General features: G+C 39.0%; 1 protein-coding gene across 1 annotated transcript in view; it reads right to left on the bottom strand.

Annotated features, from left to right (window-relative positions):
- The window catches only part of TOX (thymocyte selection associated high mobility group box), a 295,661-nt gene that overhangs the window by 124,962 nt on the left and 153,708 nt on the right, over window positions 1–16,991 (bottom strand). The window contains exon 3 of the mRNA XM_035011207.1: window positions 4,024–4,266. Within this exon, the coding sequence (XP_034867098.1) occupies window positions 4,024–4,266 (243 nt within the window). The remainder of the gene's footprint in view (window positions 1–4,023; window positions 4,267–16,991) is intronic.

Genomic DNA, 16,991 nt, shown 5'->3' on the forward strand with positions numbered 1-16,991 from the left:
TCTGTAGTCATCACTTCCTTGTCTATATGAGCGTTGATGATCTATGTTGTACTCTCTTCACAAACATATTTCAACAATTGGCAAACTGACCGAGAGTTCGGTTGTTAAACTTTGAGATCATATTGGGCACGATCAAAGTTTTTAGGGAAGAGTTTTAATCTGTTTTTACAAAGAAATGTGAAGAAAATATTCTACAGTCTTAAAGTTCCTTTCAAAGCGAAGAACCCTTGAGTGCTTTTGAAATGTAAAATATGGCTGTAAGAAGGGTTGTTCATCTTTAGATCCATTTGTATCTGGGAATGATGTGAAAACAGCTCAGTAGCCCATCTTTCTGTTCTCACTGTCACCGCCCTGTGTATCTCCCCAACACCTCTTGCTGAGTTATGACAACTGGCTGCTCAGACTTTCCATAACTCTAGTTTCTTACCATCGCTATCCATCCAGGAAGATGCCAGAAGGATTCTCCTCTGATACTGCTTTCATAATGCTTTTGCCTCGAGTGAAAACAGCCAGTGGTTTCTTTGAATCCATCATATCAAGCCCCTAGTCCTTTTATTGGTTTTTGAAGCCTTTGGTCAAATCTTCCAACTTAAAATAACCAACCTGTTTTGTAAACGCTCTCCAATATGCCTTTTCTTTCCCTCTCTGTTTGTCCAAATCAAGACCATCTTTCAGGCCCTGCCTCCAGCCCTACGTTTTCCACTAGGTTTTATAGACTACCCAAACCAGATTACTCTACCAACTTTCAAGTAGGAATTCCTACTGGGTTCATTGGTCAGTAAAACTGAGTTTAGCATTTCTCCTGGTCTCTAATTGCTTCATATCTTACTCTAATTGTTTCATACCTATTTATGTTTTCTCTGTGGTTTATAAGCTTCTGAAGGACAGTGACTACATCTTATCAGTCATTTGAGCACTTTCAAACATTTAGATCACAGTAAATAAAATGTACACACTGCCCTCTTTAATACCCATCACAAGGCTAACCCATCCTCTCACCCCGCTCCCCTCTTGAACCCTCAGTTTGTTTTTCAGAGTCCATCGTCTCTCATGGTTTGTCTCCCCCTCCGATTTCCCCCCCTTCATTCTTCCCCTCCTGCTATCTTCTTCTTCTCTCTTTTCTTTTTTTTTTTTAACATATATTGTATTATTTGTTTCAGAGGTACAGATCTGTGATTCTGCACGGAGCACTGGGTGTTATACACAAACAATGAATCATGGAACACTACATCAAAAACTAATGATGTAATGTATGGTGATTAACATAACAATAAAAAAATTTAAAAAATAAATTAAAAATGTACACGCTGATGAATGGCATTCTAGACACATACTTCAAAAGAAGAATTGAAGAGGCTCCTTGTTTCTCAAAGGAATTAGTAGACTCCTATGAAGTCAGCCCTGCCAACCCAACTTTATTAGATTTCTATTGCAACTTTACAGTATATCAAACTCTGGCTCCTAGACTCCAGCCAGAGATCCCAGCCTTAAAAGAGGATTCTTACAATAAATTTAATCTCTGAAATTACTTTCTCCAAGACCACATTGGCTTAAAAAATGGGTTTAATATACATTTAATGTTGGAATCAACATTAACTAGACCTATGCTGTCCAATCTAGCAGCCACTAGGAACATGTAGCTACCTTCAATGTAAAATAATTCAAATATAATAAAATAAAAATTAGTTCTTCAGTCACTCCAGCCACATTTAAAGTGCTCAATAGCCAATGAATACTGCTATTGGACGGCATGGCTAACAGAAAAGCCGTTATCACAGAAAGTTCTATTGGACTGCGCTAAAGCCCATCCAAAGCCTCACCAAGAATTGGATTATTTGTTGGAGTAGCTTTTTACATAACAGCATAAAATGGTAGGGACAGTACTGGGAGTAGGCAAAGTGGATGTCCACCTCAGAATGTGGTCTGGGAGGTATGGGGAAGGCTCACCATCCTACAAAATATCCTGCTAGATGCACCTTGCCAAGAACCAGAATGGCAAATTAGAGCTTCACCCCTTAGCGTAGGCCAAACAGGGCCCCTCTGCTTTGCACAGTGTTAAAAATTCCAAAGGAAATACCACATTGAAGGGAAAATACCTAAAGTCCAGTTTTTGACATTGGGTTGGGTGGGGAAAGCATAAAGAAATCTGGATGAGGAGAAGCTCCGGATAGGGCAAGAGGAGAGCACAGTGGAGGAAGGACCTAGAAAGTGGTGCATTTCATGCTGTGACTAGGTCCAGTTCTGAGCATGCCATTTGAGGATGGAGTAACTGTCATTTTGGCAACTCTGGGGAAATCCTTGAGGCATATATGTTGAAGTTGCACACAATGTATGTATGCACATATACACTGAAGAAGCATCTCTTAACGAGTGAGTGGTATATCGAGATGGTCCTCAGAATGCTAAGAAGGCAAATTATATAAAGGAGAAAAGAGTTTTGAGACTTGAATTACAGAAGTGAATATCTCATTATCCCTTCTATGGCCCCGCTCCATTCACACTATGAGAAAGCTTAGAGGACAACTTGGTAGTGTATACAGTGTATGTGTTCTTCTTCACCTTCTTAGCAAACAGGTGGTGCTTATAAAGGCGTCACCTGGATGCCTCATTGACTCCAGAACTGGGTCTGAAGGCCTAGCCCCAAAGAGGAATAGACACGTGACTTTTCAAGGTGACTACTTTGAAGTACAGCATGATTCAGATTTACGAATTTAGCCTATTCATTTAAAATTCCATGTCCTATTTTATGAAGCCATAGTTCGTATTCTTAGGGCAAATCTATACAGGTAGAATAAAAAATCAAGGCAATAGTTTTCTGCCACCGTGAGTGCTATGAATGAGTTCTCTCTTGGCCACTGAGCTAGCTGCCAATTCTTAGGGGAATCTGGACACTGTCATGGCATGAGGCTCTGGGTTTCATTCTCGAAAAGTGACTTTAGGGTTTCTTTGACCCTCCCTCCCCAACCCCCACCCTTCACATTCATGATTAATAGGAAAACCTTCTTGTAAAGACACTCAAGTTAGAGATACATCCCCAAATGATTTTGATTAGTGATAATGTGAATGCTGCCTAGCAGAAGCCATATAAGATGAGCAAGTTAATCAATTTGTTCATCGTGAGCACGACAGCACTGTTCAGTGACTTACCAAAATGACAATTGAGTTACATGTACTGTTAAGTGATTGAACAACGGAAACCAAAGAGTGCTAATTAAAAGTCACTGTTAACCTCAGGGAGAGTTTGATGACAAGGTAAAGAGTTCTGTCCTTGGCCATATACTGCTGAAACTATTTTTCACTACTTGAGATATAGACAGAGAAATGACTAAGGTTTTAGATGACACACGAACCAGAAGGAAAGATTTCATGATAAGTCAATGTTTCTCAAACACGGGATGCTTGCTAAAAATACAGATCCCTGGACTTCTGGGTAGAGGGCTGGAAATTTAATGTTTGCTGGTTTTTCTGGATGATACACATTCCCACTAACTTTGAGAAGTACAGAACACTTGAAGATTCATGGGGACAATGGATCCAATAGATTGAAACACTTTAATGGAGATAAATTTTGGTCACTAGAATTGTACCTCCAAAATACAAATGAAGATGTTTTCTTACCTTCCTATCCTGTAATCTGTGGAAAATGGGGGAGAAATCCGGTGAACAGCAGTTCCTATTCAGAAGATGTGAGGGTCTTGCTTGTGGCCCCTTTAAAGATAACTTTTTATCTGAAAGCTGGTAAGACAGTTCAACTTTATGACAGGGCCTTCAGTGTCAAATAGGGTTTAGAACTTTGGGTTAGACGTATGAGTGATCAAACAGGTAATTAATTGATTTTGCCTTGAAGTCAACAGAAGACAGAAAATTACTTTAGGAACGTATGGAGAATGTTTTCCCTAGCTAAAAACTTATGCTTAGTTTCTGAATCCTGCGTTACTACAATGTAAAGCTTCTCCCATGAAAGTCGACCTTACCCTCACTACGTCCCTCGCTCCCCACCACAAATCAGTAACAGATTCTTACCACAGAAATGGAGTTAGTAAGCAGTGCTCCATCCTGTCCCAGCAAATTGGAGACGGTGATTTCAGGTAGGTCCATGTTTTGTGGATGAAATGGTAGCAGGCCATTATGGTTCATTGGGTGACACAGAGAGTGGTAACCAGGTTCAACTTCATTCACGTGCACCAGTGAGTGGTCAGGGAGAGAAGGAGGGGTGATTGGTGGAATGTTGAAGTCTTCACTTTCCAGGCTTGGACCAGGGTAAGACTGAAAAGACAAGGGATATTGTTGCAAATTATCATTCCCCTTCTTCTTCATCACCGTGAACAAATACACACGACCCCTTCAGATGTGATTACAAGCAGCCTTATGGATTTGGCAAACACATTTCAAACATGCAGATTACCCTGCTGTCATTTCACTAATATGCACGGAAGAAAATTCCCTCAAAGGCATATCCACTCCTTGTATAAAGAGTACTTCCATTAGGCAGTTTTATTTTTCCAAGAAACTGAACTCAAACAGATTTCAAAGGTCCCATTAAAATTTTCCAGAGTTTTAATCTAGCTGAATACCTTTTTCATGGGAATTGTGGGGAAAGAAGGCAATTTATAAAATTAATGTTTAATCAAACATGTTTCATAGGACTCCCTACTGCTCAGATCATGAGACATAATAAAATGAATTCCAGAAGTTCTGGGGGCAATTGCTTTTGAGTTTTGAAACGTTGCATGCTCACAACTGACAAAAGAAAAATAATTAGTAAAGACACAACTTAGGCATGTTGCATAACTGTGGTTGTATAGGAAGTTTGATATATGAAAAAAAAAAACCATTAAAAGCTATTTTTATCATGAAGATTATACCATCAAAATAAAATGAAGATTGTTTTCTTGATTTCTGACTATTCTCATTTATTTGATTTTCCTCTAAAAGCTGCTAAATAATATTGCAGCCATTTTGATTCAGTTCAGCTACTTTGAAAGGCAATAGCACACTGACATTATCATAATACTAATTTAGGAATAAAAGTCAAACAGTAAAATAAATAACAACATATGAGGGCCTTTTCCTTTTGGAAAGTAGCTTTAGATAAAAAAAGGAAGGGAGGAGCAAAAAAGGAAGGAAAGATTATATGAGGACACTCCTGTTTAAAATGGAAGGTGGTAAACATTGAAACTATGAGGAGGGACCAGATAATAAAATATTGTTCCCAATTAAGATAGAGGTATAGCGATATCTAGCAGTCCTTTATAGAGCAGGTGTTATAATAAAAAGGAAACAATTTGGGTCCTGATCACTCTTGCAAGCCTATCTTTCAAATTAAGCATGTCTTCCTAGTATTTGAGTGCACGGGTAACAGGACTTGCTTGTCTAACAGCACAGAGCCTGCTGAAGTGTGCAAGATTTGAAATGAGCAGGCAGAGGGTAGGAGCCAAAGAAAGTAGTGTAAGGTATTCATTGGGTGTTCAGCCAATAAGCTTCATGCTCCTGCATCCAAGCGCCTGGGGTTATTTTTTCCAGATGGCGTCTATTTGTCTAACAGAAAGAAAATCTTCAAGTTGCACTTGCTAAATGTTGTACAAGTTTTGATATATTTGTTTAGGTGCTGTCAGGAGACATGATGAAATGAAGCACTACTGGGAACATCTGGAATTGAGACTTGGTCACGTAGAGGCACGTGTGGGTTAGTGACTGGGGGTAGGTGAAGGAAAAGATTTGATTCATCTCTGCAGATCATTGTTCTTTAATATCTAGAGTTCTGCTAACAAAACCACCAGCTCTAAAAGTTCAATCATCTGGTACCAAATTTTCCTGTTTATAGTTTAGATCTCTTGTCTGAAAAATATATTCGTGGTCCGTATCAAATCCTAAGTTTGATTAAATTCTCATTTGTTTGGTATATTTTAGACCTTGAGTCTATAGAGGTAAACCATCAGTTCCTGGTACAAGTATTGATTTAAGAAGAAGCATAAAAGATTCGAAGTGGGGAGGTGGGAGAGAGAGGAAGCACATGTATTAATGCTGGTTTTGTTAAAAGCGCTGCATTGAGTCCTTGACTATGTGGTCTTCACTTAATCCTTAACAATAATCCTGTGTGTGGCTATCATTATCCTGTTTTCCTGAAGAGAAAATGGAGACTCAGAACTTAAGTCACTTTGACTCAGCTGGTAAATAATCAGCTCAGTATATATGAGAGATGGACACATGCTGTGACATAGAAGCAGTTTAATTGCTACTATTTTATTAAGTTGAGTGATACAAAGTTGTCAATACCCAATAGTTTTGGACCAACAATTTAAGAATTCACATTACCTTTGGTCTCAGGTCTTTCCTTATCCCAAATTCCATCCCAATGCTTATCCTTCTAAAATATTTACTCAATATGAGCACAAGAATGCATAATTTGTCTTTGTGTTGACATTTCAAAGGCTGAAGTTGTTGATACATCTCTTTTAAGAAGTTAATGGTGTCTGTTTGAAACTTTCTTAAATAAGGTACAGTTAATGCCAGGGATAAAGGAGAAAGATGTTTTTAATTTTATAAATGCTATTAAGCCTCTGAAAATACTCAAGGATATTTTATCCATGGTATACCATAACTTTACATGCTAGCAGTTCTTCAGTAGTTAAATCTTAATTTGTGGTGTTTTAGTTTAATTTATATCACTTTACATTCAGTGATAACAATTGTACTGCAATTTAACAAAGCTACATGGTTTATTTTCATGTAATGACACATTAATGTTATTTAATCCATGCACTTATATACCTAAACCACAGATTCCACAACTTAACTGGTAATGGGTAGTTACATGGATCAGGAATTTTAACAACATAAGGTTACTTAGCAGTTTCTGTTTTTTACATTAGAAGTCATGATATGGTTATTTGCCATGAGCCCATTACAGTGTAATTGATGCCAAATAAAAGTATAATAATAATTGTATGACTGTTAAAATGTCAAAAAACTTACAAAAACTCCAATGCCAGACTAATTACTAATTATTTTTTAATGTGGAAGTGAATTAGCTAATTCCTCTATGTTGATTTCTACGACTTGACATCTTTATTTTAATTTTGAAAAACTTAATAGGAATAAGTTTGACTTAACAATAGTAAGATATATATTATTAGAGAAAATTGCAGTTTGGGGAAGAGAGTATTACAATAGGATATGATCCAGTGTTTTTCTTATTCCCCAGGAGGCTGCCCGGTTAGAATCCGTATTCGATGTCTGTTGAATGGATTCACAAATGAATCACTGAATGAATGCATAAATGAATGAATGAATGCTAAGATGACTTTTTAAAGGCATGAAATTTGTGAATTGTTATTCCAAGGGCTTGAATACCCACACTGTATTTCCAAGACTTTGCACTGGCCAGCTGACAACACGGTATATAAAGTTAATCTCTCAGCATGTCAGGAAGCCAGACACATCCTGTTAGAGATATAAAGGCTTAAGTGGCCTGAGAAAGTCTGGGGCAGGGTAGTTGGTGTCCCTCTGAAATGGCTTGCACTTACCATTCCATAGTGACACAGAGGTCCCAGAGGACTTGTAAGGGTGAGTGGGGCCCCTGGGTTCTCAGAAGTTGTTGGAACCTAGCCCCTCTGCAGGTAGAACATCAGCTAAGGACCCCAAGGAAGCCTCAACTCCACATCAGGATCCCTTGGCAACAGCAGGTGTGAGGCCCCATGCATGGCCCACAGCAAGGGAGCATGGAGGGGATGAGAAGGTACTCTGAGCACAGGAACAGGGACACTAGTGATGAGACCAGGGTGTGGGCAAAGAAGGCTTTTGTTAAGGCCATCCCTGGGTTACACAGTGGACCTAATACACTTGTCTCCTGACTTAAGGTCCTTTTCTGACTTGGGCTTATTTTCTTCCTTTGAATCTCAGGAAGGCCATGAGTTCCAAGTATTTCTCATTCTCCAGCTGTCTTGGGACCAACATTCCTTTCTAAGACCTTTGCAGATCCCATGAGATACAGGACTATGCTTTTTAATTTTTTCCCCCTAAGCCTGAATTAGAGACCACCAAGTCAATCCCAGGTCTTCTGAGGATCTAGAGAGCTGGGATCCATAGTAGAATTCTGGAGGAGAACAGGTATGGACTTGCAAGGGGGTGTCATATTCCTTATCACCCTTTATAGTGCATTTTACCCCTACTGGTCTAGAGATGAGAATCTTATCAGCAGTCTGAGCCATACAGCTTGCCTTCTCCCCAGGGAATGATAAAAATCAATGGTGACCATCTACACAGACAGAGACAAAGTGTTTAGGGATGGTGGCATAAGATTCAAGCCAATACTTTTAATTTTATCTTGGACCTTCACCATGTTAGTGAAAGGTAAATTGGAAACAAAGAAGCATGCAAAGTGATTTGCTCTAACCGGTAGCCAGTCTGCATGATCTAAAGAACTCAAACAATCAAAATTATATCATTGCTACTTAACCAGACTTTCCCTGGTCTTCAGCTACTCACTGGTCCTAGACGCAGGAGAGTCTCATCATATGGCTGGTGCTACGATACGCCACAGGACAGCTCTACTCTAGTGCAGGAGGCTCTGTGTATCCCCATGTGACCAGGGAACAGAAGCTAAGAATCATGGAATGTGGGCTGTACTGTCACAAGGCTTGGCTAATTCTGTAATACATACGAACTTCTCAAGGCCACCAGGGGACTCTTGGAAGCATTAAAGTAGTAACTTCAAACTATTATCATCCTCAAGAGAGTATTTTCATGGTTCTACATAGCAAATTCATTGACTATTTCAAGTCATTTTCTTTTTTTTTTTTTAAAGATTTTATTTATTTATTTATTTATTAGAGAGCAAGCGAGAGAGAAACAGCATGAGAGGGGAGAGGGTCAGAGGGAGAAGCAGGCTCCCCGCCGAGCCGGGAGCCCAATGTGGGACTCGATCCCAGGACTCCAGGATCATGACCTGAGCTGAAGGCAGTTGCTTAACCAACTGAGCCACCCAGGCGCCCTCAAGTCATTTTCTTAAAATCTCACCATTGGTATTTGCACATTTAGCTTATAAAGTGCTACGTGTTTTTGTGATGAGAAGGGGATGGATTTTTGGATGGGCTGAGAGTACTCATGATTCCTTCAGTGACTGATAAGAATGGCCACGAGCATGTTGGAAGGAATGGAGGCTCTGGAGTCCAGTAGACAGGAACTGCATCTAGGTGCTCTGAAGCATTTATTAGTGTGGGTTCTAGGGCACGTTTCTGACTCCTTGTGAGCCTCAGTTTCAAAACCTGCTTCACAGGGTTCTTTTAAGCATTGAAAGCAAAAAAAATAAGATTGGTAAAAAGCCCAGTAAGCTATGTCTGCCACAAAGAAAGTTCTTGATAAATGACAGCTTTAGCATAGTTCTGGTTATTATTAAATAGATTTATACATGCCATGGATTGGGTCATGGACAAGAAAACAAACAACTATGGACAGTATAGTAGGGGATTTAGACACCATTAGACACCATTATAAAGGAATTTCAGTATATTTGCCATTGATCAACTTGCCAGAAATACTGAAACACAGTGCAGCCCTATTCACACATAATATGTTCATTTAATTGCCCACCACAAATACCTAAGATCAAGTTTTGTCTTTATTTTAATGGGATGAAATTGCATTTTTGAAATGAAAGAATAAAATGATAGTGGGCAACAGTGAACAGGGGAAGGCTGCTGAAGAGCTCAGAGGATAATGACGGAAATGTGCAGAGGGCCACAACTCTTATTGTCGGGGAACCACACAGGTAGACCAGCATCCCTGGCTGATGGGCTCCTGACAGTTCTGCTCCTACTGACCTAGGGACATTGTCGATGAACTTGTGAACCAGAATTTCAGTGTCTAAATTCGCCACAAAAGCTATACTTTCTAACACACTGCCTTGTGTTGTAGAAAAGCTGTCTTCCCTGGGAGACTCTTGGCAAGAAGGTGAAATTGCCAATCAGATGGATTGTATTTGAGACTTGAAACAAGAGACTGGATTATAGGAAAGTAACAGAGGATCCTTCCAATCTCCTTTGATTTGATCTCTTTGTAAGCTTTTTCAGCCATTTGACTAAAGCCATTGTCCCTGTCCCGCTGAACATTCCCAGTACCCCCATCTGAGTGACAAAGGAAAGGAAACTTCTCACCTGGTTTCTGGAAGATTTCATTGCCCCAGTCTGTTTAATTACATACTCACATTCCTTTTTAATCATATTGCTTAATATACTCCATGACCCTGGTATCCTGTTTATATTATTTTCTCTTTCTGCAATCCACATTTCCTTTTGCTACAGTCTGTTCTTATTTTTTTATTCTTATTTGACTTTATATTGCATCTGGAAGTGGAATGTTAATTAGGATGAGTTTTCTTTTGAGTACAGATAATTCATGTTTTCATACTGTCTAGATAGAGTGTTAATATATGCTGACCAGGAACAAATAACGGGAACTCTCTTCTGGACTTTGCCTATTCTTCTATTTTTAAAATCTAGTTTTTTTTTACCAGAGGGGACTTGTCTTTGTGGGTCTCTGTCCACATATTGCAATCATTATACAGAGCACTCGATCTTTGGTGACAAGAAATCCCATAACTCAGAAGAATTCAAAAGATATCATCTTGTACATATCTTTAAATTATGTGATGGCTTCGTGCAATCATGCATACACTGAAAATATGGGTATGGTTATAACATTGTAAAATATGTTTCTCATATAGATCTTTATTCAAAAGATAAATAAATAGCACTGCCATCACATGTATATGGAATGCCTTAATTTTTAATCTGTAACATAATTCCTGGAATTTCAGGATAGAAAAATCCCAATATTTAAATGTGTCTCATCTTTTATTGAAAATTCGTGTTGCATGATTCAAATAACTAAGTGGAAAGCAAAGAAAACTGCAGAGTTCATTAGAAAAATGATAAAAAAGAAAAGAAAAATGATAAACGTCCTCTATCTGTTTTCAGAAGTTAAGACATTGCATGTAATGGTGATTTCTCTCAAAAGAGTTTAAACGGCATCAACATTATCTCCAATTTCTTTTGAGAAGACCTTCAGAAGTAGGTATTTTTCCGATTCTTTTGTCTCTGCATGAACGAGGGTTGATAGCTTGAGACTATAATGTATTACTGTGCAAAGCTTTGGTCTGTTACATAAATCATCTTAACACTCAGCAAGAACTGTCCAACAGTGCCATTGATGTGCTCAAGCCAATGATCCTGCAAACAATGTTTTTGTCTTTCTTCACATGTCAGACAATAGCAATAAATCATCTTCATTTAAAAACACACAATGTACTAATTTTTCAAGCAACAGTTATCAAAATGCAATTTTTTGGCAGAAAGTACATTTATTTTATTTGTGCTCATTAATTTCTGTACCCTGTGTTAAGTAAAAGGTAATGAGCAGCTCATCCGCCATAGAAGCATTTGCTCTGTACCTACTATGTGTAAGGCAGCCTGCAAAGTGTGACTTGAGATACAAAGAACTATAAGATGCAGCTTGTTATAAAGGAAGTGAATTAGAAGATGTATAAAAACATATGCTCCCAATAAAGAGCATGTTTGAAGTGTCGAGTGTGAATGAAAGTGGAATTACTTGAAGCTGGGATGATGAAGGGATTGTTATAAGCAGATTTACCCTGATAACAGGGCCTGAATATCAGACACTTCTCTTGAAATGCAATATGTGATCAAGGGAAGATCACAAAGTCAGCAAATGAGCAAGTCTGGACAATGTGCCAAGGAGGTTCAACAGCAAGGTCAGGTCTTCTAAGGAAACGTCAAGGGCAAGATCGGTCCCACTGACCAAAACAAACGTTGGGGTACTGAGCCCAACTCAGTCCCCAGTGAGACTGGTTTTTATTGGATTGTGTTTTTTCATAATTGAAAACCCAGTGTGCAAAGCCTGAATGAGACCAGAAAACAGGGTTGACTTGAGGCCGCCCTGGGGAATGTCTGATATTGTCTCTTCTTAGGGCCAGGATTGGTTCATTTATTTATTTATTTGAGAGACAGCGAGAGAGAGCGCAAGCAGGGAGGGGGGAGAGGGAGAGAGAGAATCTCAAGCAGCCTAATGTGAGGCTTGATCCCTCAACCCTGAGATCCTGACCTGAGCTGAAATCAAGAGTCAGACACTTAACTGACTGAGCCACCACAGCGGTGCCCCTCCAAGCTGCATTTTTAGGGGACACTTTAAAACCAGGCGTTGTGTGCTCTTGTCATATGAGCCTTCCCTTTGGCTAAACAAAACCCCCCAAAACACAAAAGACAAATTTCTGGGAAATAAATAACGTACTCCCCCCTCCACAAGCCACAACCTACACATGAATGATTAGGAAGAGCAGATTGAGGTACAAGAGCTACTTCTGGAACCCTAGTGGGGTCCCAAGGATGTTCTTCTGGTAACAGGTATCATTCCAAATTGAGTATTTAAAAGGTGATTACAACATTTAAATTTCATTGTTTAGCATACAATTTTATGTACAAATGCAGCTATAATTTTTTTAGTTTTTCAGAGGTTTTCAGTTCTCACATTGAATTCCTATATTCTGAGATTCAATTCTACATGTTTTTGCTTTATTTTGTAAATAATCCATGTTAACCAAAAACATATATATGAAAAGAAATCACTCTCAGTTCACCCACTCAGAAAAAAAACCCACTATTAAAACATGTGTATCTTTCAAGATTCTTTATAGTTCATATTTGCTATTTTGTTTCGGGTTTTTGTTTTAAAAGTCAGATGACGGAGCACTGATTTTGAAGCTAGAAATGCATATGTGAATCTCAGCTGATCGCTTAGTAGGTATAAGTACCTACTCCCTCTAAGCCTCAGTTTCCAAATCTGTAAAATAGGGATAACAATTGTATTCAATTCATTCAAGGTAATCAGGATTAAATGAGATAAATGAGATAATACAAATAATTTGAATAAATACTGGCTCATACAAGCAATTAATAAATGTTAGCTACATTATCATTTTTTATTATGGTCATTATACCATGATGTTATTTAATCTGATCACTGAAAATATATCATGATTTTCCATGCCCATAAATATCATTTACATTATTATTTAAATGGCTGCAAGTTATATACTGGTGTGCATGTTCTATAATTTATTCTCTCAGTTCCCTATTACCAAACATATAGGGTGTTTCTGATTTTTCTGTTATGAACCATATTGTGATGAATAACCTTATGCATTTTTTTCTTGGAATAATGTTCTAGAGTTCTATGTTTATGCTCAAATGGAATCACAGAATGCTCACTCAAGAGAAGACCTTGAAGACTATGCCTTCCCTCTACAGATAAGGAAAATGAGGTTCACAGAGGTTCAATGATCTGCTTGCATTTCGAGAGCTCGTTGGGCAGCGAGGACACCCCCAGCATAGCGACAGATTTATTTTTTATACATATAATAACTAAATAAAATGCATTGGGCTTTAATATGCCATCTTGAAACATTTATGGTCTTTAAGCTTCAATATATTTTCTTTTTGAAAAAAACCTGTGTTGAGTTGACTTTTGCTTACGGTCATTTTCTCTTTGCTAAATCATACGCAGGCAGCCAGAATGGACTTGAGCATTCAGCACTGGCCTAGTTTTATACGTACATATTTTATGTGTACACTTAAAAATACATGTTGCATGTGTTTATGGCCATTCTTATCATTTTTGCCCGTTGTGTAGAAATCAGTAAATGTTGGGTATGTAGACTCATATTCTTCATAAAGGAGCCAGATCAGCAGAGGAGGAGAACTAAACAGATGGTCTATGCTTGGTTTATGCTCTTGATTTGTTCCTCCCTCAGTCAAGGGGGCCAGGAAAAGGAAAGAGGAGCTCCTGTTTCTAGTCAGCATACTCTCATAGGCAAGTCCTACCTTTTGGCCAGGAAACAATTGCAAATGGATCCCTGAATATTTGAGGAGCATCTCGCTTCCTAGGGTCTTTGCTAGGAAGAAAGTTTACACTGAAGGGGAGCTGAAGATAAGGACATGGAAGGAAAAAAACAGTTGAACATTTGGAAACAATTGCCTCAGTTTCATGAAGATTAAACCCCCGTCCTTCAGTTACCCAGGAGCAGGATCCTGGGGAAGAGCAGCAGGAGGGATGCTCTATGGGAAGGCCTCTTGTACTTTGTGTATCTCCTGGAGGAGAGAAGGACAAGTGTGAAGGGTGGGGAAAAGTGTATTAGGCCCGGGTAAGAAAAGTAGTGAGAATTCAGAGGAAAGAGGACAGCAGTGGAGGCAAAGGGGCAGGAAAGGCTGGAAAAGACCGGAAGGAAGGAATCACTGCTCTGGGTAAATTAAAGAAGCAGGCAGGCACTGCTTTAAACACCTCACCTTTGTACAGCTTGTATGTGTCTTTAAACAAGTATGAAATATGAAACCGAAATTGGAATACGAAATTGCTGCTTTTGTTAGCCAATGATGGTCAAATATTCGCAATTTCATTTGGTTCAAACTAGTATTTTTCAGAATATTCCCACACACAGGTCACAGTACTGGGCAGTTATCTCAGTCCTACCAAGCGGTTGAGGTTAGTCCATCAACGTCTTAACCTTAAAGTGCTAAAATAAAATGGAGCCTAGCTGAGCAAGGATGGAATTTGACTTGGGCAACATCCTGGCTCTGATATTTACTAGCTTTTTGCCGTTTGGCCAATCACTTTACCTCTGTCATCTTCACCGAACTGTTGTTAAGGATTAAATGAGATAATGTATGCAAAGCTTTTGCTTAGTCCCTTGCCAGACACAGGGAGCTGCCAAGCGACAGCTTTTATTACTATTATGGATCTAATTCATTCATTATCTTGGGGAGAGGGGAGGGCTAACCTAAACTTCTAGCCAAGCAGAAGCTTCCTACTAACACTACAAGCAAGAAGTTTAATTGAAGTCAGCATAAGAAATAAACAGCTCAGGAGTCACAGTGCAGAGGAGTCCAGGTTTCCCTGAAGGCAACTTCCGTCTGGGGCTACCAGCCCTGCCCCACCCCTGCAGTCCTATTACCTGCCCCCTCTCTCCCTCCCATTCTTCCAAGGCCACTCTGCTTTGTGCCTTCAGAGAATAACAACTCACAGTAGGTTTAGCTCTTCCTGAAGGAGAGCCTTCTGAAATGCAAGGAGACCCAATTGCAGACAGGGAAGGCTTCATTATCGGTCTCAAATCATGACCCTTGGAGCCCTTCAGACCAGCCTATTCCATTTGAATGATTTGATGGTAGGACTAAGAAGTCATTTGTTTGACTTTGCTTGCAACAGGGAACAATGATCACAATGTTATCAAGGAGCAGCAAGGAGCGCATGGAGGCTATTTTGCAAGACAGTCATCAATTAATTTCAAACCATCAGGGTTATAGTCATACATTTTTATAGCTAAACTGTGAAACAACACAGAGCAGAAAAAAAAAACACAGGAGAAAGAAAAAAAATACGGATGGGCATAAAGATTAAACTGAAACCTTGTGTTTCTGGGAAGTCTAGCTAAGTCTCCTCCAAAACCGAGGAACTGAAACTGCAAAGGGAAACTTGACACTTTTTTAAAGGTGTTTAGGTGACAGATGAGGATATGAAGAAGGAGGTCTCAGGAGAGGTATGGGTGGGTGGAAAAAAACTCAGCTTTTCCAAGCCTCAGTGTTCTTATGCTAAAAATGGGCAAAATCGTTTCTACTTGACATATTGGCATAATAAAATTTCAGTGTTTGTTTAGAACTATCTGTACGTGTCTTGGAAATGGAGTTGGCATAGACAGATGACATCATTCAACATATCTCTATTCTTAACTTAAAATACCATACCTTTTTTTTAGACATTCTTTAGTGACAGGTTTGCTACAGTAAGTGCCAGACAAAAAAATCTAGCATGTTATATATTGCAAAACTTAACAGGAAGGATCATTGAGCTTTTCATAACTGTTCATACGCTAAAGAAAAAAAATCTACAAAGTACAATTTTGAACCAGCCAACGCGCTGTTTTCAAATGGATCAAATGCAACTGTAGAACCCGGTTAGGTGGTGTCCTGACGTCACAGCACCCCTTCCCAGAGCAGAATGTCTTGGTGTCACTAGACAGTTGCCCATTGATCAAACCATCCTCCAAACGAAGCTCGATATTTTTGGAGAAACTGTTTGTTTTTTTGTTTTTTGTTTTTTGTTTTTTTTACCACTAATGCTATTCCACTCAGATATTTTCATCGTTTTTATCACTGAAATGCATTTCCCTAATGCTTGAAAAAACATACTATTAGACAATTACCATAAAATTCTCAAGCATACTCAGCAACAAACACTCATTTTGTGAAATAAAAAATGAGTCTTATATTCACAAATCCCACAGCTTGGAAATGTATATGATACACAACATTTAACCTGTCAGCTGCCTCATTAGTGTCAATGAGTGGGAACTGGCAATCAGTGGATGGCGTGCTCTACATGTGTTTATGTTCCCAAAATAGCTCTGCTAGAGAGGTTGATATAAAACACTTCCACTGGACAAATGAATTTCAGTTTAAATCTTACGGTCTACTTAAGGTTTTTTTGAGGAATCCATGTTTCTCATGTAACTGATCTTTATAGCTAACAGAGCCAATACCCCACTAATATAGATGACGATGATAATAGTCAAGTCTGGGTGGGTAAAAAGTTATCTAAATTTCAATGCTACTAATATGCAAATGATCAAGAAAATATGCAGAGAGACTGATGTGTGCTTGACTACCAAGAGCTCTAAGATATATATTTGTATGGCACCCATGTTCACAATCCATACAGCTATTAAGACATTTTTATAGGGGCACCTGGGTGGCTCAGATGGTTAAGCATCTGCCTTCAGCTCAGGTCATGATCCCAGGGTCCTGGGATCGAGCCCCGCGTCGGGCTCCCTGCTCAGCGGGAAGCCTGCTTCTCCCTCTCCCTCTGCCTCTCCCCTGCTCATGCTCTCTCTCTGTATCTCTGTGTCTCAAATGAATAAATAAAATCTT

Source organism: Mirounga leonina, unplaced genomic scaffold (genome assembly GCF_011800145.1).
Source record: "Mirounga leonina isolate KUSES-001 unplaced genomic scaffold, KU_Mleo_1.0 Mir_165, whole genome shotgun sequence".
Lineage (NCBI taxonomy): Eukaryota > Metazoa > Chordata > Mammalia > Carnivora > Phocidae > Mirounga > Mirounga leonina.